Source organism: Tachypleus tridentatus, chromosome 11, assembly GCF_004210375.1.
Source record: "Tachypleus tridentatus isolate NWPU-2018 chromosome 11, ASM421037v1, whole genome shotgun sequence".
In the NCBI taxonomy this organism is placed as follows: Eukaryota; Metazoa; Arthropoda; class Merostomata; order Xiphosura; family Limulidae; genus Tachypleus; species Tachypleus tridentatus.
The window spans coordinates 45,203,937-45,230,383 of record NC_134835.1 but is presented as its reverse complement, the minus strand read 5'-3'; the positions used below and the strand labels follow the sequence as shown (position 1 = coordinate 45,230,383).

Here is a 26,447-nt window from a genome sequence, read left to right as displayed (position 1 = left end):
CCAGCATAGAGCTGTGGTAACCAATCAGTATCCAGAGTTTCTGCGTAGCCTATCCTATCACCACATGTATTTTAGACGTCACTAACTGAGCAAGCATATAATTCCTACAAGTAAATTTTTTGTCGGGCTTCTCAAAAGCAAATAAATATCTACTCAACGAAGAAAATGCCTTGATACGGAGCTTCGGTTAGGTTACATTTTGAGAAAATGAAATATAGAAGCAACACTGTTCTGAATATATACTGTTAAAGAGTACAGAGTTAACCATCGCAGAATGTTATCCATTTCAAAAATTGTGTATTAAGCTAGTAATGTAACAGTTTACCTTAAGATGTTTTATAAATTGGTTAAGAATATGAATTAGCTTTATTTGCTTTTATCGTAAAGCATGGCCGCAAACATTACACAAAGAGTGAATGATATGTATTTCGTGGGCCCTTCAGTAGGCCCTGTTACAATCCAAGACCCTATGTTTATCTCATGGGATGACGCAACGTGGATCATGACAAGCTCTTTCATCATCTTTACAATGCAGTCTGGTAAGTTAATTATTTCTTTTCATTTCTTAAACAGTGTTCCATTACAAAAGTCATGTCCAGTTAAAAACAAGTACCTAGTTTATAAATATTAATTGAAACTATTCGTTATGGAAACCAAAAATATATAAGGACAATGTCAGGTAATTTTCCTCTTCCTTCATTTTTATTTATTAAACCTGTAATAACCTCATAAGATGCTAATTTCTTATCCTGCATTGTAAAAGGTATTAATTGTTAAATATTAATTCAAACAGTTATTTGTTGAATTCAAATTAATTAAAAAAATGTTTAATTTACTATAAATAGTTTTCGATGAAATGGGCGTTTTTATTAAGTTCAATTATTTACTGAATTCATATGAACAAAAATTATTAATTTTTAATTTTTTTCAGATAAAATTAATGTTCTTTCACACGTGGCACTTTTAATTTTTCATCAAGTGACTCGTTTTATTACATGCTTGAGATATTCAATAATTTTTAAAGTATAATTATTCTTTGTCTCAATAATTTTAGAATATAAATTATTGTATAATAGCGTCCATTCTAGTGGGAATAATATTGAAAATTTTGGATTACAATCTATTGACTTTCTATTCTAGTCGTATTGTTATTAAGAAATCGATTACTGTAGAGTGATTTTCTATTCTGGTGAAGGTAATATTAAAAACTTCAGATTATCACAGACTGGCTTTTCATTCTAGCCTATATGCCATTTAAAACCAATGCTGCATTTTTAGTAACTGGTTACAAGGTGTTTTACGTTTTAAGAATAAGCAGTTAAGGTTGAAAAGTTGATACAGTTCCCAGATTGTGTGTGTATATAATCAGTCAAGTAAAAATTTCAGAACTTGTTTAATATGTTTTCTCTACAATTTTTGGGCCAAACTGATTATCTTGTAATTGGGACTAAAATGCAGTAGATCTAACACCATTTATCCCGAATAATATAGTAACATTGTCATCGCCAGTGTGGACTTCTTTCTTACTGTACAACGATACTTTTTACATTCTTTGTAGTGAAATGACAGATCTTTCTCAAATTTGTTATCAAATTGATGTTTCAACAACCGAGTCAAATTTGTTCGAAATACCAACAGAAAGTTGTGAAGCAATTAATGAGTAAATATTTCAAAGCTACTACACTACTAGTAGTGCAATAGGCACAGATAAAACAGTTTGAAAATACACTTCGTATTTTTATTATTTCACCATAGTAACAAGAAAAAAGCCATTGTGGGGTGATATGAGTATCAAAAACTTAATTAAGATAAAGTGCAGAACATTTCGACCTTCTTAGGCCATTTTCAAGTTAGATCTTAACGTTGTTCTGTACGTTATTTTAATTAAAGTTTTTTTATCCATATCAGGTGTCTTTAGAATACATTATTTTACTTCAAGTGGGAGAGTTCCTCGTCATCATGGATTATGGGGTAAGGTTTAATGTCTTAGATTACTCTCCACTTATTCATCTCCAATACCCATTTATTGAAAATGGAAAGTATAACTAATTTTTTCAGATAACTTTAATATTTGTTCACTTGATAATATAAAAGATAATATAACATAGTAGAAATTTAAAACATCGTAAACGTTTTTGTAGAGTGCTGATACTTCCATTATCAAAAGAAATTCACACAAAAGAAAAATGCACAAATTAAAATAAAATGAGATATTTGACGAATTTCACAAAATGATGCGAATCCAAGCTTTCAGAAAGACTATGATATGGTTAACATAAAAACTGAACTGTTCTTTCATGTTAGAAATACTTTTAGCTATAAAAGAAGCTCAAAAAATAGCTTAAGATGTGCGCTCTTCTTTAAATTGGACTTCAACAAACTATAAGTGAACCTCAAGATGAACACGGCTTGCTAGAGCTGGTGTGGATTGCGACCTTACTAAAATATAACCTCCTACATTTGATATATTTTTTTCAGTATAGATAAAATTCAAATTATTGAACCCATAAAACAATTTATATTTGTCTCTTAACAATCAGAACTTTTTATCTTTGGAAACCCCGGCATAAGTAAAATGGCTTATATTTGGAGTATATAGGGTCGTATTTATATTTGAACTTTAGTAAAAATTAATTCGAATGTAAGTAATGAAGGTAGATGTCCTAAAGCAAGATCGTTATTTTTTAGACAATATGAATTTTGCTTTACATTTCGTAGGATTTGGATTACTTGAATCTGGTTGTGTCACCAAGAAAAATGAAGTAAACGTCATGGTGAAGAACGCCGTGGATGTCATATTTGGTGGGCTTGGTTACTGGGTGTTTGGTTATGGGCTGAGCTTTGGAAAAGACGTAGGCACAAACCCTTTTGTCGGGATTGGTTCATATTTTGTGGATGCCGATGAAGAAGAGATGGGATCAATTTTTGCAACTTATATATTTCAGCTATCATTTGCTACAACAGCAACAACCATCGTTTCGGGAGCCATTGCAGAACGGTGCAGTTTCGTGGCTTACTGCATCTTCTCTTTCTTCAATACAGTCATATTCTGTATTCCAGCTGGTTGGATATGGGGCGACCATGGATTCCTCAGAAAGCTCCACGTGGTTGACATTGCAGGTTGTGCTGCAGTACATCTGGTAGGTGCCTCTTCATCGCTTGTGGCAGCCTTGATGTTGAAGCCTCGAACAGGCCGTTATGATCACGGTACTGATCCACTGCCAATGGGTTCACCAACAAATGCTTTAGTGGGAATGTTCATGCTTTGGTAAGTCACTTTTTTTCCATGTAAAAATGTAAATAAATAAAAGCAGTATGTAACCTAACATCAGACTAACGTATATATCTGTTATAGGCTAGATTGATATATAATAGTAGGGAATTCAGTCTTTATTAAATTACAGTTTCGGTCACAACCAGTTTCAATGTTTCGCTTTTAAAGCGACAATGTTTGCTTTATTAAATATATTTAAGTTATATTTTTTCAAGAGACAAAGTTATGAGATATTATTGCTTTAGTTTTGGATTTAAAAAGAGAACACAGATCAACAAAAACCATTTCCGCTGTTGGAGTTCGAAAACAGTGATTTTTTACATTTTGAGCATCTTTGTAAAGAATAAGTAATGTTAACACAGTACTTATGTCAGAATCCTGCAAAATGAATATAAAATCAGTCATAATAGGCTATTAACGTTACGAATTAACAATAATAAAAGGGATAAGATGAAAACCACAAAAACAAACGAACAGTTTAGTATTTTGAAATTTTGATGAGAATTAGTTCTCAGATTACGACAATGTCTTAATTATTGGTGTTGAAAATAATAGATGTTTCAAACATTTCTTCGAATTACATAGAAATCCATTTCTCGTGTAGTCCGTAGAGAATAACGTGAAATAAAGATTTTAACCTGTTTGATCGACTCCAAGTGTCATAAACGCAGAGAATGCAATGAAGTAGCTAAGTACGAGAAAGACATTTCTGATTATTGTACACCAGCTGTATAATGTTTTACAGACACTTGCATCAGTACAGTAATCAATAAGCGAAAAATCCTGCTTTGTTATAAAGAAATTATAACTCTAGTTAAGTAATAGACAACTTTTTTATAGTCCTCGTGGTAAACGCATTCACTAGTTATCTATGTTACTCACTGATACCATTCAAACGATACTCACAACTTTTATATAAATCTCAGTATTTATACACTGCTGGCCAAAATCTTAAGGCCAATGAACATAAAGAAAAAATATACATTTTGCGTTGTTAGACTCAACCACTTATTTGAGAAGAGCTTCGAAAGATGAAAATAATAAAAAAAACTTTAGCGTTTAATAGAGAAAATGTAAACACTATGAAATTAGCCTAAGTACTAGCTGGTCAAAAGATTAAAACCATATCAAAACGAAGTTTTAAAGGGTAGAAAATGTCCAATAAGAGATCTCAGTAGTGAGTTGCACGGCCGTTATTGCGAATAACTGCAAACATTCGCTTTGGCATGGTCGATATAAGCGTTTGCAGAAGGTTGGTTGGAATATTATTCCAAGTGGTGAAGATGGTTTCACGAAGATCATGCACTGTTTGGAATTGACATCCATTTCTATAGACTTCCCTTGCCATCCACTCCCAAACATTTTCAATGGGGTTCAGTTCAGGCGAACACGCTGGATGGTCCAAAAGAATAACCTTATTCGCCATGAAAAAGTCCTTTGTACTGCGGGCATTGTGGATTGCAGCGTTGTCCTGCTAAAAGATCCAGTCATTTCCACACAAACGAGGGCCTTCAGTCAATAAGAATGCTCTCTTCAACATGCCAATGTAGACAGCTGCTGTTTGGCGCCCCTGTATAACCTCCATCGTTCCATGGAAGGAGAAAGCACCCCAAATAATGATGGAACCTCCTCCATTGTGTCGTGTAGAAAATGTTTCCAGTGGAATATCCTGATCGTGCCAGTAACGATGGACCATCCAGGTTAAAGTTTTTCTCATTAGAGAACAAAATTCGTTCACTTTTCTCCATGTTTGGTGCTTCTCAGCAAAGTTTAACCGAGCTGTTTCGTGATGTAAAAGGAGGCGTGGCCTTTGAAGACATTTACGGTTTTTAAAGTCTTTCTCTCGTAGATGCCGTCTTATCGTTCTTGAGCTGCATTCTGCGTCCGTAAGGGCCTTTATCTGGTTCGACGATCGGTTGGTGTCTTGCCGGACAACCCGTCGAATACTTCTGCTCAACACCGGCGAAATTTTCTTGGGCCGACCACTTGAAATTTTCGTTCCGTATCCCTCAGGATCTTTTAAGAAGTTTGCAACAGAAGTTGTACTACGCCCAATCTCACCAGCGATGGCACGTTGAGAGAGACCTTGCTTTTGCAGCTCAACAATTCTGCTACGTTCAAACTTTGTCAACTTTTTAGCCTTTGCCATGTTTTTATCCAATGTAACACAGGAGATGTCAGTGGGAGATGTTGACAACGCTAATGCTTGAACACAAATGACTAAATTTCGTTACGTGTTTACCGATTAACGCTTCGTTTCAGTATGGTCTTAAATACACTAATTAACCGATGAATCTTATCATATAACTCACAGCAGGGACGTATCGAAAGTTTTTGGCACCCGGGACGGATCGTTCCTTTAGCACCATTCCATAATTAATTTTAAAATTTAAATACGCAGAAAAATGTTTACAAGTAGATTTTTAAACGGTACGGTACTGTCATAAGCAAACTGGTGTAAGAAAAATGCAGGACATTAAAAATTCAGTGAGCAGGTACTACTGTATATAATATTATACAAGAAACACAAGAAGTCCAATCTTAACGTTCAGTCTATTCTTCAAAGGTAAATAGAGAGGTATAACAGTCTCTGATTTTGAGTCTTATTTTCTGCAAACTGATCGATGAACTTATTAAAATTCGCCTTCTTTGCATATCCATGTTCAATTTAAAGTGAAGCCAGATTTTTCAATCTTGTTTGACTCATGGTCGAGCGAAATAATTTTTTTATCAATTTTGATTTGAATAAACCTCTTTCACATGAAGCAATAGACATGCAGACATTCCAAAGGAATGTCAAACACGGTGACAAGCGTAACAGAGATTCACAAAATATCATTTCACAATGAACTGCAAAACTGCAATGCTGTCATTTATTTGCCTCCTTAACGCTGATTTTGGCAACTTTCAAATGCCTCCGAAGTCGTTCAACTTCCACGCTGATATCATTGGTGAATTCATCGAAAATCTGAGTCAAATTTGGGATATACTTCCGAAGTTCTTCTTCTGTTGCAACAACCAAAGTATTTGAATAAATAACAACGAAGACTGACAGAATTTGATCCAATACCTTAGAACGAATCTTTGATTCGTTTGATGAAATGAAACGAATGAAAACGTTTCATTGATGAAACGTTGATGAAAACGGTGAAAACATTCAAATATAGCCTTTTCTACTTCTTCTGGCAATGTGATCATTTACAATCTCTCCTGACATTCTTTACTCTTTCTCTTCTCTCCATAGAATTGTTCATTTACTCGCATTTTTGTTGCATAATGAATGGGCCTCTCCACAAGTTCATTGCGCTGATCTTCAAGAAACAGTATTAGAGGTTAAAGGTTCACAATGAACTTTTAAATGCTGATTCCAACTGTTTGCATATACTTTTGTGTAAGATTAATTTCTTCAAGGGCTTCACACCAGCATGTAATTCAAAAAAGAGAAATAATATACAGCAGACAGCAGAATCTTAGTTGATCCTCTTGTGTCTACATTTCCTTTGGGATAGCACAGTACTTCAAGAGTTGAGATAACCTTTTCAAAATGTGCCTTCACTAGGTTCACAGCGTCATAATGAGCACTGCACCTTGTCTAGAAAAGTATTTTGACTGTCATGTCTACATTCTTTATCAGCATTTCCCATCGATGAGGTGAGAGTGAAAAAGGAATAGACTCTCTCCAAGGTTCCAAATTAACCTTGTCACATTTAATATGGACTTATCTAATCACTTCACACACCTGATCAACGTGAGGCACACCAAAAGCGCTGTAAAAAAGAATTCCAAAATAGTTTGTTTTCTTGATATCAGCCACTATTTTCTCTTTGATGTCCCACAAATGAACTCATTCTGAATTTTTGGAAATAAATAGAAAGCCGCTTTCCTCCCAGTTGGAATAGAATGCTTAATCTTTGCAAAATGTTATTTGAAAATTGGATCATAATTTAACAGCAACTCTACCAATTCCATGAAGTTTTCTTTGTTTGCTGATGATTCTTTTTGTAACCTTTGAAAGAAGATTCTAGTGAGCCAGAAACAATGCTACGTCTAAAATGCGATGAAATATATCGCTCCATTTCTTTCTCTTCTTGTCCATTACTGTTTGATGAACTTGACTAATAATTTTTTGAAGCTTCAACCCTGTTCTCAAGTTTTTTTTCATTTCTTCGGGCATGATTGAGACCCAGTAACAAAACTGGATGTTTCAATTTATTTTTCATCAAGAGCAAACAGTCTGCAGCCAAAACAAAACAAACTTTATTTTGATGGAGAAAAAACAATCGATGTTCTCAAAACTTTCTCGCCTCTTGTTTAGATGCTTCTTGCCCTTCAGATTCACCAGGCTGAATATCTTCATTAACTATTACGATTTGAAATACATTAACTGAACAAATTGTTTGTGCTCATCATTATTATTTGCTTTTTTTTTTTTTGGATAGAGGGGATTAAATGCAAGCACGACTCCCAAAACAGTAGAAAACTAATAACACTACTCACAAATAACCAGACCACTGACAAAATGAAAATTACTATTAAAGCCAGTAAAGAAACAAATAAAAAAATCTTACAACAGAAAAGCTTCAAACAAGTAGTTCTCAAACTTTTATCAACCAGATATTCATTGAGTTATCAGATTATCAACCCAGACAAGCAGAGACAATTAATTATCAATGCTGTTGCATTAACACTAATTCAGTATAGTATGGTATACTGCTAGCTATTATAATTAATATCCTTATTTATTAAGCAGTAAGCACTAACAACATATTGAATAAACAGTGAAACTACAACGGACATTGTAAAATTGCTGAAACTGAGATGACTTGACTAAGCCAATAAGCATTAGTTCTAATTAAGTATAAAATAGTACTGTAGTTGTTGATGTAAATCTGAAACGGTGTTTATTATATTAAGCATTTAAGCATTAATAGATCTCCATGCAGTAAAATCATCACCTTCTCTAGCTTAACATCACCATGTAGTTGGATTAAAAAAATCACGCATTAAAAAATATCACAACCACCATCGTAAGATCACCATATAGTCATCATAAAAAAAACTCACTCAGTTATACACATCATAGTTACTTCAGTAGTCATGGTTGTAGGAAAAAAGTCTAAAGTTTAGTGCAAAGTGTGACTTTTTGTGCCTTTTTACTAATAACCAGTAGTCACATTCATAAACATGAGTTCCTATAACATCACGACGATGCATTTATAAACACTTTAGGATCACTATGATACCACATTGTCAAATATTACTGGACATTAGTATAGGTACCATGATATTGTTATAAACACCAGCACTTCATGCTTTATTATAATTATTTAATGAAACATACCTCACAGTGTCAAGTGAAAAAGACTTGGAATGTCAGTTGCAGCCAGCTGGCTTTGCTCAATAAACTAATGACTAAAATGGCAACAAACGTTCGCCTTTCGATATAATTTTTATCATATATTAAAATTGTCGCTTGCAAATTTTGTATTGACAATAAAAATAAAATTCATTTTAAAGTGGAAATTAAAATTAAGCTATTGTAATAGTTTGAACATTTTTTTCTGACTTTGGTAAATTTTCATTTGGTTTGAAAACTTGTACTGTTATTTCAGCTTTTCCAATTGCACCTCATTCTGGCTGTCACCTGAGACGAACCGTCCCCCTCGCACCGTTCTTACAACGTCACTGTCCCACAGCGATTTCTACTAATCCAGTAACTTATTTTCTCTTGTCCTGACATGGCCAGGTGGTTAGGGCGCTCGACTCGCAATCTGTGGGTCGCAGGTTCTAATTCTCGTCACACTAAACATACTCGCCATTTCAGCCGTGGGTGTGATATAATGTGCCGGTTAATCTCACTCTTCGTTGATAAAAGAGTAGCCCAAGAGTTAGCGATGGGTAGCGCTAAGTTATGGACCGCTAGCGCAGGCCCTCGTGTAGGTTTGCAAAAAATTAAAAAACAAAAACATTTTCTCCCATTTTAATGTTTGTTTCAAGCTAAGCACAAAGCTACGCAGTGGGCTATCTGTGCTCTGCCAACCACGGCTATCGAAACCCGGTTTCTAACATCGTAATTCTGCAAACATACTGTTGTACCACTGGAAGAGGGTGCTCATGGTTTTGTGTCTTTCAGTATTTTAATGATTTCGTTGGTAATCATTTATTTGTTTAATTTTGTTGAAAGCCAGTTTACTTTGTTCCTTAAATACCTTAATACTGCAAAGAGCATTCTTTTCTAAAAGTTACACAAATTTGATTATGTAAAGCAAGGTCTGGGAATAAACAATACATGCTGCTTTTTAGGCCAGGCCAAGCATGACACAATGGTAACTTCCCAAACTGTGCATCAAGGGTTCGCACCCTCTTTATTGAAAAATAAAATCGCGTTCCACACTATGTGGTCGAGATTGCGTTATAAGAGTGAAGTTTTAGTTTTGCGCAAAACTACTTGAGGGCTATCTACGCTAGCCGTCCTTAACTTAGTACTAGAGGGAAAGGCAGTTAGTCAAAACCATTCATTACCAACTCTTGGATTACTCTTTTATTAACGAATAGGGACACTGACTCTTTTAGTATGACGCTCCAGGACTGAAAAGGATTCTCAGCTCAGTGAAAGAGATTCGAATATGCGAACTGCAGATTGCAAGTCGAACATCATCAGATCTTGAGAAGTCACATGAAGATTATTCAGTCACGCGATCAAAGTAAATACGTAACAGTTTGTGACCTTATTAGATATAAACATCATTTGTGTAAACGTGGCTATATAATTTTTCACGAATTCACTGGGAAATTAGACAATATACGCAAGTTAAGATACGAAGAAAAGTGCAGAAAAAACTGGTCTTGACACGACAAACTCCTATTCCTTCCCGTCAGCAGTGACAATTACGCTAGATGTCAGTAAATTAATCGACATTACAAACCAACTTTGAAGTCCCACAGGCTGAGAATATAGAATATATAATCACAAATTATTTATTCCTGACAACACATTTTTACATCGGAAAGTAGTTCAAGGCCTCTACGATGATGGTTTCAACCTTGTCAGTGGTGTTCGAGTCTGTACGTTTTACTGCCGCTGTCCACTTAGCTCTGCATACTTGATCCTAAATTACAATACAGGGAACTACGTTACGATTTTTTAATAATCTCTCTGCTACGTCCAGAATAGCGGAGTTTACTTTTCGACTTGCAGGGAATATATACATAACGTCACCCACATAAGGTCTATAGATTTATCAACTGAAAGTAATATAAGTAAACAGATACAGATATATTAAATGAAAGCAGAGTATGCAAACATACAGATTTATTAACTAAACGATGTATATGTAAACAGACGTACATTTATTGACTAAAAGTATAATCTATAAACTGACATAAATTTATAAATTCACCAGAATTAGTATATATATATGTAAACAGAAATAAGTTTATTAACTAAAATTACTATATATAAACTGAGACAGGTTTATCAGCTAAAAGTAGTAATCTAAACTGAAATAGGTTTAATAAGTAAAAGCAGTATATAGAAACCGAAATAGGTTTATTAACTGAAAGTAGTATATATAATACGTTTAGTAACTAAAAGTAGTATATATAAATTGCACTACGTTTAGTAACCAAAAGTAGTATATATAAATTGCACTACGTTTAGTAATCAAAAGTAGTATATATAAATTGAACTACGTTTAGTAACTAAAAGTAGTATATATAATTTGAACTACGTTTAAAAACTATAAGTAGTATATATAAATTGAACTACGTTTAGTAACTAAAAGTAGTATATATAATTTGAACTACGTTTAAAAACTAAAAGTAGTATATATAAATTGAACTACGTTTAGTAACTAAAAGTAGTATATATAATTTGAACTACGTTTAGTAACTAAAAGTAGTATATATAATTTGAACTACGTTTAAAAACTAAAAGTAGTATATATAAATTGAACTACGTTTAGTAACTAAAAGTAGTATATATAAATTGAACTACGTTTAGTAACTAAAAGTAGTATATATAAATTGAACTACGTTTAGTAACTAAAAGTAGTATATATAATTTGAACTACGTTTAAAAACTAAAAGTAGTATATATAATTTGAACTACGTAGTATATAGTATTTGAACTACGTTTAAAACTAAAAGTAGTATATATAAATTGAACTACGTTTAGTAACTAAAAGTAGTATATATAAATTGAACTACGTTTAGTAACTAAAAGTAGTATATATAATTTGAACTACGTTTAGTAACTAAAAGTAGTATATATAATTTGAACTACGTTTAAAAACTAAAAGTAGTATATATAAATTGAACTACGTTTAGTAACTAAAAGTAGTATATATAAATTGAACTACGTTTAAAAACTAAAAGTAGTATATATAAATTGAACTACGTTTAGTAACTAAAAGTAGTATATATAATTTGAACTACGTTTAAAAACTAAAAGTAGTATATATAATTTGAACTACGTTTAAAAACTAAAAGTAGTATATATAATTTGAACTACGTTTAAAAACTAAAAGTAGTATATATTTGAACTACGTTTAAAAACTAAAAGTAGTATATATAAATTGAACTACGTTTAAAAACTAAAAGTAGTATATATTTGAACTACGTTTAAAAACTAAAAGTAGTATATATAATTTGAACTACGTTTAAAAACTAAAAGTAGTATATATAAATTGAACTACGTTTAGCAACTAAACCTACTATCTTTTTTCTGGTATTAGATACATGGTAAGTATATTATACTTACCCACCTTTATTCACAGAATAAAACTACAAAAGACATAAAAATAAACTATTAAAGTAGAAGTTCAAGATAAGGGTAGAAGCATGTTTCTTTCATTACGTATATGATAACAAAAACGTTATTGCATGTAGTTTATGGTTATAAAGCAGCAAGATAAAGGTTGTAGTATCGGTTTTCTTCAATACATATGTGAGTGTATAAGTTACTGCATTTCGGATTTGAAATGGGCTAATAGATTAAATTTTATATGACGGTAGATGTTGTGTGGGTGTAAGGTTTAGTTACTTTCAAATCAAAAATAATTTTTCAGTTGATGTAAAATTAACCGTAAAATGGACATTCAATTTAGTATACGATAGTGATGAAAACAAAACCAAAACCTGTACAGTTCATCTTAGGTGACATATCTGAATCTATGCGAGCACTCAAGTTTTAGTAGTTTTTAAGCTTTATATGGTAAATTAGCTCAGTCCTGATCAACAGGTCTTTACATGGCGTAAAGAGGAAAGTTTAATGCGTGGTTTTATTTAATTTTTTTTTATACGTAAGACTAACATTTATTTCAGAGTTAAAGAAACATTACACGAAAAATTTTTACACAGCAAATGGGTGGAACGTTGCATACACTGTATTTGAACAGTGGAAATAGATTAAACTCATGTGGAGCGATAACGACATGGATAACAGGAAGTTAAATAAACAGTTAAATATTACAGTATTCGACTATAAAATATTATTTACAGTATCATCTTTAATGTGTATTTTTTTAAACTAAATTATGGTTTGAAATTCTTCCCAACATAAAAGTACAATATTCCGTGTGTTGTATCGGCTTAGAGAACGCTTTATACTGGAATACGAAGGAATACAATTGGTAGAAGTAAATTAAACCATAATTAATGTATACTGTCCAGCCAACTGAAAAAATTGTTTTATTAATTTAATGTGTTTGTTTTTAAAGGTAATTTAAAGGAAAATATTTTTATACAAATACACATGTGCGCATACGCACGCATATCCGCACACACGCACATACATCTAAATATACAGACATATACATATCTCTTTTAGTGTATCTTACGTTCTCGACACGTACATATATATATACAATCTTTAAAGGATGTATAATGTTAAACTTTTTTTGTGGTAAACAATTTACATAGTAAATTAACGTATTATTTGGTTTACAAATCAAGTTGAGACAGTGAAAACTTGTTTTATTTTTAGTTACACCATATATTAACGTGAAGTGAAAGTGACATTTGAATCAAAAGTTAGTCTTAAACGAATTAATTTAAAATCTTCTTACATAATAATTAAATTAAGTTTTCATCGTACTCTAATACTGATGTAATACACAGGCATGGTACTTTTTTAAAATAATATTTTCAGTGCACAAACACTTTCTTTCTATATATATTTTCACTAATAGGTGGGGCTGGCTGGGATTCAACTGTGGCAGCACATTTGGAGTCTCTGGCCACAAATGGAAGTACGCTGCTAGGTTGGTACATGTGTTCCACTTCTATATTGTACTAATGCGTTTGTTTAAATTCTTCTCAGGTTATTTTCTTTATTTCATAAATAAAAAGCAAATTTCAGCTGACAAATTGGTAAAATAATAATAGTTAAAAACGGGCGTTTTGAGCTTATTTTATTCTCCTTGTAACCCAAACATGCGTGCTTTTATGCATTTTTTATATAGGTACAGCTTTAGCAGCCAATAATAACGGTTTCACAGTCTTGTTTGAACTGAATATTTGAACTGTTTAAGATTATATTTTCCCGAACGTTCAATCACGGTTTTGTGCAATTCGTTGCGATCCCTATTATGAACCACTACGGTGATTCATGATATTTACTTTCATTGGGGTTAAGTTTATTTGGCATCCTTTAAGTAAACCTTTAAGTAAAAGACTTTTGTGTACATAACTAAGTAATTCTGAGAATATAGCAAACTAATATTGTTTTTTTTTATTAAAAGAATGTATTATTACCTTTACCTAGACTGTATTTAATGTTTATATGTAAATGGGACAACAGCTCCTATATGTTAATGAAGAAGTTTGCGATATCCAGAATAGATACTGAACTATTGGTGGAAACGATACATTAATAATTTCTTCAACGAGGTTTATTTGTTATTCCTTGATTATAGATGGTTCAAGTTCTCTACGAACCAGACAAGTTTATGAAGTCTTACAAAACAGCAGCGTCTGACTTTACAGAATATCAGACGAAAGCTATCCGTAACTTTGTTCATTTACTTCAAGACTATTAGATATAGATCATGTCGGCTTGTCATTCCTTATTCCTGTTAAACAGGCTATGTTTTTTATCAACGTAGTTTAGGTGGTATAATGTAACGAATGAATGAAACTAATGAAATCCTTGTTTGTTTTTTTAATTCACAGATCTGCTATCGCTACTATTAACTCATCAGTGGGTGGAGGGGTGATCGCTCTTATTTTAAGGTAAGATAATAAATACTGTTGATCCTGAATACTGATGTAATCTATATTGATCGTGTCTATGGCTGTAAATGACAGATTATGTTTCATTTCAGCTACATAATACACAACAAAAAATTTCTGATATTGGACTTGATCACTGGAATCCTTTCCTCTCTGGTATCTATAACGGGTAAGTAATCTTCATATATTTTACACTGCCCTCTACCTCTTTAAGTGGACAAATAAAATTTGCAGTCATGATTTAACTCTAAAAATAAATAATAACCACCATAAAAATATGGTAACTGAATGATTATTATTTATTTTTAATATCGCAATCGGCATATTCTAATAAAGTTCGCGTTATTAATTTTTGAGTAGGCCTTTCATTTTGTGTTTACGAATGAAATTATTGGTTTTTGAAATATCCCTCTAGCTGGCAATACTCTAAAAAATGTATAAAAAATACCACTGTAATCAACAGCTGTGATAATGCAACTGTTTCTCATTTCACTCTTAAATTTCATTACAAGTGGTAAAAAATTCATTATATTATTAAGCCAAATCTATAAAATATACGAGTAAAACAGAAACTGCAAAAATCAATGAAACCTATTTGCATACTGAATACGCCACAATTTTGAGGCAGTTAAAAATACACATAAACAAAAGTATGTTATTGCTTTATGATCCGCTTATGAAATTTTATAGGGATTTCTGTATGGGATTAATTTGCAAACAGAAATACAAATTATAAAGTATGCTAACCATCACATTTATCTGGTTGTTCAATAACCTCACGAAAATAACATAGCATGTCAACTAAAAATTAATCTAAATTAACATTTAATATTTTAATTGATAAATAAATAAAGGAAGAAACTATCAGGTCATCCTTTAAGTAATGTCCGGTTTTACGTTCAGAAAAAAAGAAAGGATTTCAAATGCTTTTAATGTTATTTAATCAATAATGTATGTTTCATTATTATTAATTATTTCTTACTAACGATTCACAAGCTTCTGAATGCCACTTCTATAAACTTCTTGGGGTTTAAAGGAAAAGAATGTATAGAGGGTAGTATTGACATTTTCATGTGTTTCAAACTCTTTTGAACATTCAAGCGCTCTAATTGTTGACAACAGAAATCTGATGTAAACGTTACGTTGAGTGGCAGCAACTCAAAGTGGATTACACTAGCAATATCCTACCAAACGCTTAACAAGACTTTCCTAGAGTGGAGGTCCATTTTGGGCTGTGCTTTAGCTAGTTTACCTGCACTGAGTCATTGTCTGCGGCACTTACCATTTTTATAAAATATCTATTTTTCATCTCCAGTCACTAACCTGTCCAAGAAAGGTGAGTTACGTTCACGAGAGTGCAGAGAAGTACAAATGTTTACTCTTACTCTAAGGTTGGCTTCTGTCAAATCAGGGGAGACTCATTTTCCAAGTTTTAACACCTTTCCAAGCTTTTGCAGATGACGGTGAACTGTTGAATGGGTTGAATTAAGCTTCTGTGTTAGTTCTTCAACTGTTACAGCACAGTCTTCATCAAGTACAGCCAGCAGCAAGTTATCATTAAACTCAACAGGACAACTTGAACATGGCGCATCACTTAAGCTGTAGTAACCTGACCTGAACTTCTGAAACCACCTTCGACGTTTTCTCTCATTGAGAGACTTCACATCATAAACACCTTGAATGTTTCGTGTAGTTTCTGCTGCACTATTGCCTTTTTTTAAATTCATAAAGCATTATATGCCTAATGTGCTTCTCAGACACATCCATTTTCATAAGGGTTTATTTGATTAATGATCTGAAAAAGTGGAGTTGGGTTAGTTTCTTTTATTTGTATGAACGTCTTTATACAATTTCTCTACATATTTTAGTCATTAAAACCTTTTACAAAGACAGAAATGATGAGTACTTTCTGTATTAAATTTTCGAACATTACTTATGGGAGAACCTGACAAATTATGTTACGCATTATAATTTATTTCGGACGAGTTCCAATTTATTATGCTACGTACGTTGCTTATTACTACTTCAAATAGCGGGAAATTTTAATTCAGAAGTTAATTAAATGTTAAACATGTCCAATATATGATATTTCCCATCAATCTTAACACACTTAGTTTTCTTTCTAAGTACAAATATATTTTAATATACAAACAATAATACAATTTATTATAAGTGTTGTTATAAATGGCTATTTCAAATAATGATTTACATAGAACACATACAACAGTTTTAGAAACATACAGACCATACTGGGTCTTGCATTCGGTCTGGAACTGAATATTCTATCCGATTCAGGTTCACGACGAGCAAATTAATTCTGAGTTCATATTTTCACACCTCTCTTAAGCTAGCTAGCTTGATTGGCTTCACACTACTAACTTTTTACCGAAGGAGATATTTAACGCACTCATAGAAATACTAATGTTCGAAGCTAATTCACTGAATTTGAATGGTTTGTAATGTTCGAAATCTATAAACGTTTAAAAGTTTTCCTATTAATAGGCGTTAATCACAATTATAGCTTCCGATACCAATAGCATACTGATTGTAGCTGAGCAATAACATTAGCTGTCTCTCTGCGTGTCAGTTTTACATACCCATCACGCGAGATTCTCAAACTTTCAACACTGTTCTAAAACGCGCAAACGTTTTCGTGAAACAAATATTGTTGATTCTTATGAATGTTCTACAAATTTAGAACACAGGCGAGGCTTGCGCAATACGAATACAACAATATACATCACATGTATAAAAAATATACTGAAGCAAATGTAACTATTAAAATAAATGTACAACAGTAAATCTGTTACAATAATAACACATTTACACTTTCCAAACTGTAAGAACATTTGCAAATACTTATAAAATATGAAGACACAGTAAAAACAAAAATACTTGAAAACACTTATTATGCTTTCAGAATCTAAAGGAATCAGACTCTGCATATATTTTATATTATGTGAATGTTGAACATTTTAGCTCAACATCATCAAGGAAAGTTTGTAGAAACCCATAAATATTACATCATTGTATTAGATCACTGGTATACCAAAATTCCTAAAGTGTACAGTCATAATTACAATGATAGTAGAGTGAAACATCTCATAAAGCACAAGATGAAATACTTCCTAGTGTTTCAGCAAATTCTAAGTGTTGATGACGAGAAACTCACTTGAAGGTTAACCTGAAGATGAGCTAAGTAGGTCGAAACTTTGTTCTCTGCTTTATTAGTAGAAGTGTTAATACCCATACCAGCCGTCCCGAGATAAATTCTAAATTTATGAGATGAAGGCTTGGAAGATTGAAACAAATCATGAGATAAAGACCTGAAAGGTTTGGTACAATGAATTTATAAAACCTTGTGTAATTCTAAATGGATATCTCGTGTCACGTATAATTGAAAATGTAACAGCACTAAATATAGTTAAATTGCTGAAAGTAAAGGAAGTTAGATTCACTAACAGAAGATCTGTATAAGTTAGATTATTATTAGATTCACTAACAGGAGATCAATATAAGTTAGGTTGTTATTAGAGTTACTAACAGAAGATCTGTATAATGTAGGATTTCAATAATGTTTCAATAATTTTTCTTTCAAGATTCATAAAATTGTGCAGATAAAAAAGAAATCTAGTAACCTGAATACTTTCGTAAATTGGGCTTTCCTTCTATACGGGTGTTTGTCATACTTTTCTGATGAAGGAAAGTTTACACTCAGATAGAGGTCGTGTTATTGAGTTTTTTTTATGATACTAACGTTTATCTGTTGATCTTAAGTAATTAGAAGATCAAGATTGTGTAATTGGTTATCACTTGAAGATATTACTTGGAATACAACTAATCATTTTAATAATGTATCTTGAGAATTATTACAACTAATTACTAAAACAAACCTTGCTCGACTCATCAAAACATGTTTTGCTCATTAAACTTTCTCTTCATCACAACGGTTTGGTTCGTTTTGAATTTCGCTCAACTGGTTTGTTTGTTTTGAATATCGCCCAAAGCTACTCAAGGGCTATCTGCGCTAGCCATCCCTAATTTAGCAGTGTAAGACTAGAGGGAAGGCAGCTAGTCATCACCACCCACCGCCAACTCTTGGGATACTCTTTTACCAACGAATAGTGGGATTGATCGTAACATTATAACGCCCCACGGCGAACTTGTTTGGTGTGACGGGGATTCAAACCCGCGACCCTTGGATTACGAGTCCAGTGCATTAACCACCCTGCCATGCCTAGCCTACCTAATCACGAATTGAAGAAATAAAAAATTTCAATTAAATTCTCAAAAAATAAAAAATACGTAAATCTATTGAACTAATATCAGCATTTTAATTATTGTTGCATAGTACAAAATTTTCAAATATTTTAGCACTCATTTTTCTTTATTCATCATGCAACTTTTCACACGTAACAAGGTATGTTAATTTTCACAAAACAGAAAGCACTTTTTAAGACCTTACGTTTTCATTATTCAAATCATAAAGAACTGTGTAAAGACATTTCCAATGACGTAATTCTAATTCTAATCATTATTTATGGAATTGTAAAATATAAAATAAAATAAAAATTGCAATTCAAACAAAAGGATGTTTGAGATAAAACAAACAAGCATTTATGACTTTTATGAATGCTCAGTGCTTATACAGACATAAGCAGCAAAAGCCCAAGTCAACACTAACATAATCTCATCCCCCAAATCCTGACCGACAACGTTCCACCAGAAATGGTTGAAATATACCCGATTTATCAATTTCATGAAGTTGTCTTACTAAAGTGGCTCATTGGTAAGTGGAAGGTTTTATAAATCCATTGATATTTCACGTATCACAATGTATAATGACGTCATATAGCATAAAAACTGTGGTTTAAAGGCCGTAAAACAACAGGCCTAAGGTTTATGACAAAAATTATATCACAAACTAATTTTAAGTACCATCATTAGTTAAGACTAATAGCAATACATCTGGAAGAAAAAATAAATAAAAGATGATTTATCCAAAAAGTACTAATAAAGCTGAAAATCTCCACAAAAACCTAATAAAAGCATACGAATTACGGTCACTAACATCTAACTTAGATATTTCTAAAACTTGCCAAGAACTTTGAAATATGTACGTCAAACTAAGCATATGCATACAGCAAAACATGAAACGATCTGAAAGAGGGCCATTCAAACCAGCCTGTGTGAACGTTCGAAATATTATACATTGTATGTACTTACGAAAACAATATTAGGTTACAGTTTTGTTTATAAGAAAAACATACGAAAAGAGCATTACTAAGAGACAATTGGTTATATAAATATTAGAAGGTACACAAAGAACAGGAGTAAGAGATTTTTAAACACAAATGTTGTATCTTATTGTTAATAATGGGTGTACTTTAGTTTATTTTATTTATTATTTTAATGGCTTCATTCATTTTTTATAACTAAAACATTTTAGCGAGAAAACTGGCAAGGCACAGAAAACGTGTATGCTAAGTGATTCAGAACACGTTAAACAATGCATTAGAAAATACCCGATAGTTGTATGTAGTCCTATTCGAATAAAAATATGTTAAGTTAAAAATTTTGCCACTTCATACAGCTGGGCTCAACATTCCGGTTAGCTCACTGACAACTTATAACGAAATCCTTTGTGACGCACGCGAAATTGATATACAAACAAGATACAGGCAATTTAACAACTTATCTCTCAAACTGTGGACCTCACAGCTCAAAATCAGTTGGATAAAAACATTGAAGTTTAACAAAGGCACATTTCCAAAGTTACCAGAAACGAACTTGTTTTCGAAAGGTAACTATTAGTGTTAGCTAATAAAATCTAATTTACAAAGCGAGCGTTTAATTTAAAGTACTTGGTTGAATTACAACTACTTTCATCGTTGTTATATGAAAGAAGAGAAAGATTGGATAAAAACATTACGTAGGGTTATACTCAGCTGTTTTATTAAGAGTGTAATAAAGTCGGAGCTTGAAGTAACGCTATTTAAGCTACACAAGTATATATGAATTCAATAATTCCGAATTATTGGTATATTTTGTGTTGTACTTACCCTGGCTTATAGAAATATAGAGACAGGATCTGAAATTTGAAATATGAATATGAGCAGAAGTGGTGCGGCTAATGGTTTGTCTGCGAGGTGGTTAGGGTACCCGACTCGTAATCTAAGGGTCGTGGGTTCGAATTCCCGTCATACCAAACATGGTCGACCTTGCAGCTGAGGTCACGTTATAATGTGACAGTCAATCCCACTATTCGTTGGTAAAAGAGTAGCCCAAGAGTTGGCGGTGGGTGGTGATGATTCACTGCCTTCTATCTAGTCTTACACTGCTAAATTAGGGACGGCTAGCGTAGATAGCCCTCGTGTAACTTTGCGCGAAATTCAAAAACTGACAAACAATCCTACTTTACCACAGTCTTGTATAAGTTTCATCGACATCTGTCACTTTCTTATTAATAATATATTAAATCAACATGATATTGTCAGTTAGTGCTCTCTTTATTTTTATAATGCCAATTTTACAAACATGTATTTTTGCAATCTATACAAATGCTAATAATGTATAATAAGAATATTAAAAAATATATTTGCTGTAGTAAGAAGAAATACCGCTAAAACATCGAGAGAGTGAAACGATTACAAAACATTAAACCATCACATATACTACGTGGACAACTTAGGGACCAAGAAATATGACTAGCGCTTGACGTTAATACAGTAACACTAACCAATACACATTTTATAAACTGAAATTTTCACAGTTTGCAAATTTTGATCATTCACAACCATGTTGAAAACACAAATATTTTGTGCAGGTTGGTTACTGCAAAAATCAGTCGTTAAGTTATGAAAAAACACCTTTTAAGTTATAAGGGTTGTCAACTATACAAAATAACACGTACACACGCAAGAACAGCTTTCATCCATATATGTATAGAAATAATACTTACCGACACACTCATAAGCTGATTATGGAAAAACAGAGTCCAACGGCTTAAATAAAATTATTTAAAAACAAAGGATTAAGTTGTACTTTGATTGTTTACATTCACACCCGTTCTCAGTATAACTTGTTCATGGGGTAAAAATAGTTACATATGATTTTCTCGAACGGCAGCTCGTCATAACGTATGATGTACAGGAGCAGCCATTGTTTACCGAAAAGGAACATTTTATCACGATCCAAAAAGTTTCTTCAAAAACTGAAAAAAGTGAAAATGGTATATTGTAAAAACAGTTCGACGGATATACATGAAGTTTTAAATTAAGGCTTAATATACCGTAGGTTTCTTTTCCATTATTTTTGAGTAAGCAGCATTCATTTAAAAAATATGCGGTATTGTCACGGATTACAGATTGAAGACATCTACAGCTAATGTTTTTCAACTTTTGATGTGTTCCGGGAAGTGACTAAGAGCTTTTGTATACATGACAACAGTAATAGTGGTAAGGATATAATGACATTCTTAACAATGACAAGATCATGTGGACTATCAAGATCCATCTGGCCTTTTAGGTAATCTCATAGATATTATTAACTAGGTCGATTTTTTCCTTTTCATTCAGCGACACTTTATAACTTGTGACAACACGTGACTGATTAAAAATTTTTCAGTAATCAAACGTATGTCAATAAATTATGATTACAAAACTTAGCGGCAATACTTAGGCCTTTCTGGAGATATTGTTATTTCATACATTATGTACTTCCTGTATAGAACTACACATGTATTCATAGACTATAGTATTAATATATATTTTATGTTCTCGTAGCTGGATGTGCTCTTTATCATCCATGGGAAGCCCTTATCGTGGGTATGGTAGGATCTTTGTTAGCCAATTTCATAGCCCGTGTGCTTAATAAGCTTAAAATTGACGATCCTGTCGGAGCTGTTTCGATTCATGGCAGTGGCTCTATCTGGGGAATGATTGCGGTAGGACTGTTTGTGGAAAAAGATTCCCTGTTGTTCTTGAGTAAAGAAAAGGCTGGACTTTTTCGTGGAGGTGGATGGTCTCTTTTGGGAGCACAGACATTGGCTATCACTACCATCATGACCTGGAGTGTTGTATGCACTTATATCCTATTATTCGTAAGTAGTGCAGTTTACGTTCTTTTTGAAAATCCAAATATTTTTATGTGTTTTGTTAATAGTTATTTAGAGTTTTCAACCTTCACGCATCTTATACAACTAATGGTGTACATGTCCACATCAAAAGCCCCAAAGTACAGCTATAGCAGTCCATAATTTAGATGTTCTGATCAAATGGAGAGAAAACACATTACAAAACTCGCCTTTTACGCAGGTGCTGTTAATCGATAGCGTGATTGGTTGTAATAATTATAACGCCACTACAGTTTAACAGATGGAGCGTGTAAAGCATCACATATTGGCTCGAACTTTGGACAGTATGATCTGTAACCCAGCACATTAATCAACATGTCATATTTAACCCCTGAATAATAAATGTAACGATATTTGCATAAATTGTATAATTGGTATCATAAATCAGACATAGTCTGATTCATAACAATGACTAAATTTTTACAATTACGCTATTTTTTGCTATTTTTGGCAAATGGCAAATACATACAGCACTGTGCAAAGGTTTTAGGACAAATTCAAAAATTAGATTTCAGGCTATTTGCAACAAACAGTGGAAGGTAAGTCACAGGTGAAACATCAAAAATTTATTAATATTCATATTTAACACTCCAGAAACTCAGTGGAAATGCCTGAGATCAGTATTTAATATTTTCTGTGCTCCCCTTTGAGTTTAATAACTGCAGACAGTTTTTCAGGCATTGCTGTAACACATTTAATAAAATTATCCTTTTTGTACTCTAATACACTCCCACAATACGTCTTTGGAAGTAACTTTTTATTTGCCAGGTTTTTGGTCAGTAAAATCACCAATGTACTTAACTGGATTAAAATCAAGGCTTTGAGGAACCATTGCATGATTCGAATGATTCCAACAGCTTTTTTCTTTGTTAAGTAATTTCTGCATAGGTTGGATGAATGTTTGGGGTCATTAACTTCTTGGTAGTAGAATCCTTTATCAATTGTACGCAAACCACTGGGTATATCATAATGAATCAGTGACTGACTGTACTTGCATTGGCTCATTAATTCATTTATTTTGCAAATATTTTCTGTCTCCTAGACAAAAAAACACCTCCAAACCATCACAGTGCCTCCCACATGTTTTATGGTAAGTGCTATCCATTGATGTAAGTATATTTCATCTTTCTTCCACAAACATACAGTTTACTCTTGGAACCAAATATTTCAAACTTGGACTCATCCGTTTTTTTTCAATCATCAACAGTCTAGTTTTTACACCTTTTAGTAAATTTCAGTGTGTCTTGGCAATATTTGGATATTGAAGTGTAGGCTTTTGAATTGATACAGGACCAGATATTCCTTTCTCACTGAATCGTTTTCATACTGTAGATCTGAACACTTTTCTGTCTTTTGGTAACATGGCCATTTATCTCGTATTTGATATCAGTGGCAATCTTCTTTCTGTACTGAAAGCTGCATAAACAAAGATACATGACATCAGTATTATTGAGTTCAGGTGTTCTGCTCTTCCTTTTCCATTTTCAAATTCACCTGTCTTGTTCTCCCGATCTAGGGTGTACCTGACAGTGTTTGGTGAGAATTTCAAGTCTGCAACAAGCTGTCAGAGAGTCCAAACAGTATCACATAAAGCTTTTATGCAAACTTTCTGCTCTACTGAATTTTATGCTTTATGGGCCATGGTATGACAACAGAACTTAATGTATAGTGTTAAAACACTGTTTGTTTCAAGGTTTATTCATATAGTGCTATTAAATTGATTTTTTTCTGGCATATGCTGGTACCATATGCTAGCTCCTTGCCAGCTTGTTTCTATATCGTTAAGACACTACATGGAATACCATGAGAATTATTTCAGACTCTCGATTTGATCAATATATCCATTCAAGCAGAATCATTATGATATAACCTTGGCACAAGTATATGTGAATTTTAAATAATAACAAGTATTCTCACCCTGGCTCATTTAATTGTCAACAGGGATCAATGAACCATTTCCAGTGCTGAAATTCACACTCTGTAATAGCATGGAAGAATTAGCCCCATAAAATGAAAGGAATGACAGAATATTTTCTTGTCCTAAGACTTTTATAAAGTACTGTATTGTACATTAAATTTATTATTCCAAGTCCATCGAGAATGTAATTACGTTTTTCCCTTTTTTTTGATAAACCTAATTTTACACTATCAATTATTATCACACATTGTATAAATGTGTGAACTGAGTTACTTGCTTAATTCTAGACAAGAGTTATTTATTAAATAAACGTAAATTATTGGGTGAAGTATCGTCTCATCATAAGTTTGTATTTTAATCTGTTATGAACATGTTTTTATTTAGGCCATCAACAAGGTTATACCAATTCGTATGTCTTTAGAAGACGAGTTGGCAGGTGCTGACTTCGTAGAGCATAACATTCGTCACGAATGGCATCCTCCCGGGCAAAACCTTCATCTCTTTGCTGTCAGTACACAAGAAGAAACCATGGGTCCAGATATTGAAATAACAGCTGAATCATTACAGGAGAAAAGCGATTTAAACAGTTCAGAGCATGTGGAGTTCATCGCTATGCCTATACAGGTAGATGAAATAGAAACAAAATTCAGAAAAACAAAGGAAACGTGGTTAAATGACAGTAATCATTCTATTTCTCTTAATTAAGATGAATGATTTTGACGTTTAAACTATGACTGTTTTATTTCAGCGTATTTATGATAAAATAAGTTAATATATTGTTCTGTTTGTTAATAATTTAATTAAACATACTCTCGACTAAAATGATCGGTAAATTAGGTTTCAACAGGCTACATAAACAGTATAAGTTGAGCATTTCTTCCTTTATACACCTGTATGGGACGAGTTGGCCAGTTTTTATAACTTAATTTTAATACTGAGTAAACAATGAATAGAGAAACAATATATACATGTATATATTCCTTACATCATGTCCAACTAGAAATGTTTTATTAGTCCTGGCTATGTATCCGTGATAAGTTTTGTTTACCCTGATGTTTGAAAGTGTGTTATACCGTGCATCACATTAAATTCTAATCTTAATTTAATACTCTGCTTGGAATTCGCATTAGGAACAATAATTATTATACCTTGTTTTTCTTTTCTTTGTATGAAACAGATATGTAATTGCATTATATATATATAAAATGTTAGAACAATAAAACGAATTCTGTGTAGACAATGAATTTCACAGAAAAGGAACACATGATTTTTTTACCAAATAATCAAGCTAGCGGCTGATTGTTTTGTTTTAAGACAGTTGAAGCACTATTCAAGATACACTTCATTAATTACATTCTTAAATAGCTAACATACTATTCTAATTGATAATTTGATACATTTTATGATGTAATGCCCGCCTGTCATGGCGACAGAACAACGCGACTTTAACTACGCGTTATCTATTGGCATCTATTGAAGCTATGACGGCAATGATGATATCATTGATTCCTCTCCTTTCTCTCTCCATGAAGCAGCCAATCAGCGCGAGGCGGCATTCTTTGAAAGAGGAAGTAATGGAATAAGTATTGACATTTATTACACTCTGAGCGCACTTTATTACATTACTTCGGCTAACGCTGTCTAATGAACAAGCGAACTGTGCAGAGAAACATTAGGCAATTTTGTGAAAACTGCTTATCAAAATTCTAAATACAATTCGCAAATTATGTGACTGTCACTTAAAAAAGTATAACTCGAACGTAAGAGTAATTGAAGATTAAGTGATATATATCAAGTTCAGGATTTTGTTGTTGTTGTTTAGTTTAGCATAATTGATTTGGTTTAAATTTCGCGCAAAGGTACACGAGGGCTATCTACGCTAGCCGTCC

The 26,447-nt window shown here is 32.7% G+C and overlaps 1 protein-coding gene across 1 annotated transcript; it reads left to right on the top strand.

The window, feature by feature from the left end:
- The first annotated feature begins 110 nt into the window (after window positions 1-110).
- LOC143232071 (putative ammonium transporter 3) lies at window positions 111-25,630 on the top strand. Its single transcript, XM_076467115.1, has 7 exons — window positions 111-539; window positions 2,719-3,268; window positions 13,465-13,536; window positions 14,447-14,506; window positions 14,599-14,675; window positions 22,291-22,607; window positions 24,943-25,630. The coding sequence occupies exons 1-7, from the start codon at window positions 389-391 to the stop codon at window positions 25,261-25,263; spliced, it is 1,548 nt and encodes a 515-aa protein (XP_076323230.1). The 5' UTR covers window positions 111-388; the 3' UTR covers window positions 25,264-25,630.
- Window positions 25,631-26,447: the final 817 nt, after the last annotated feature.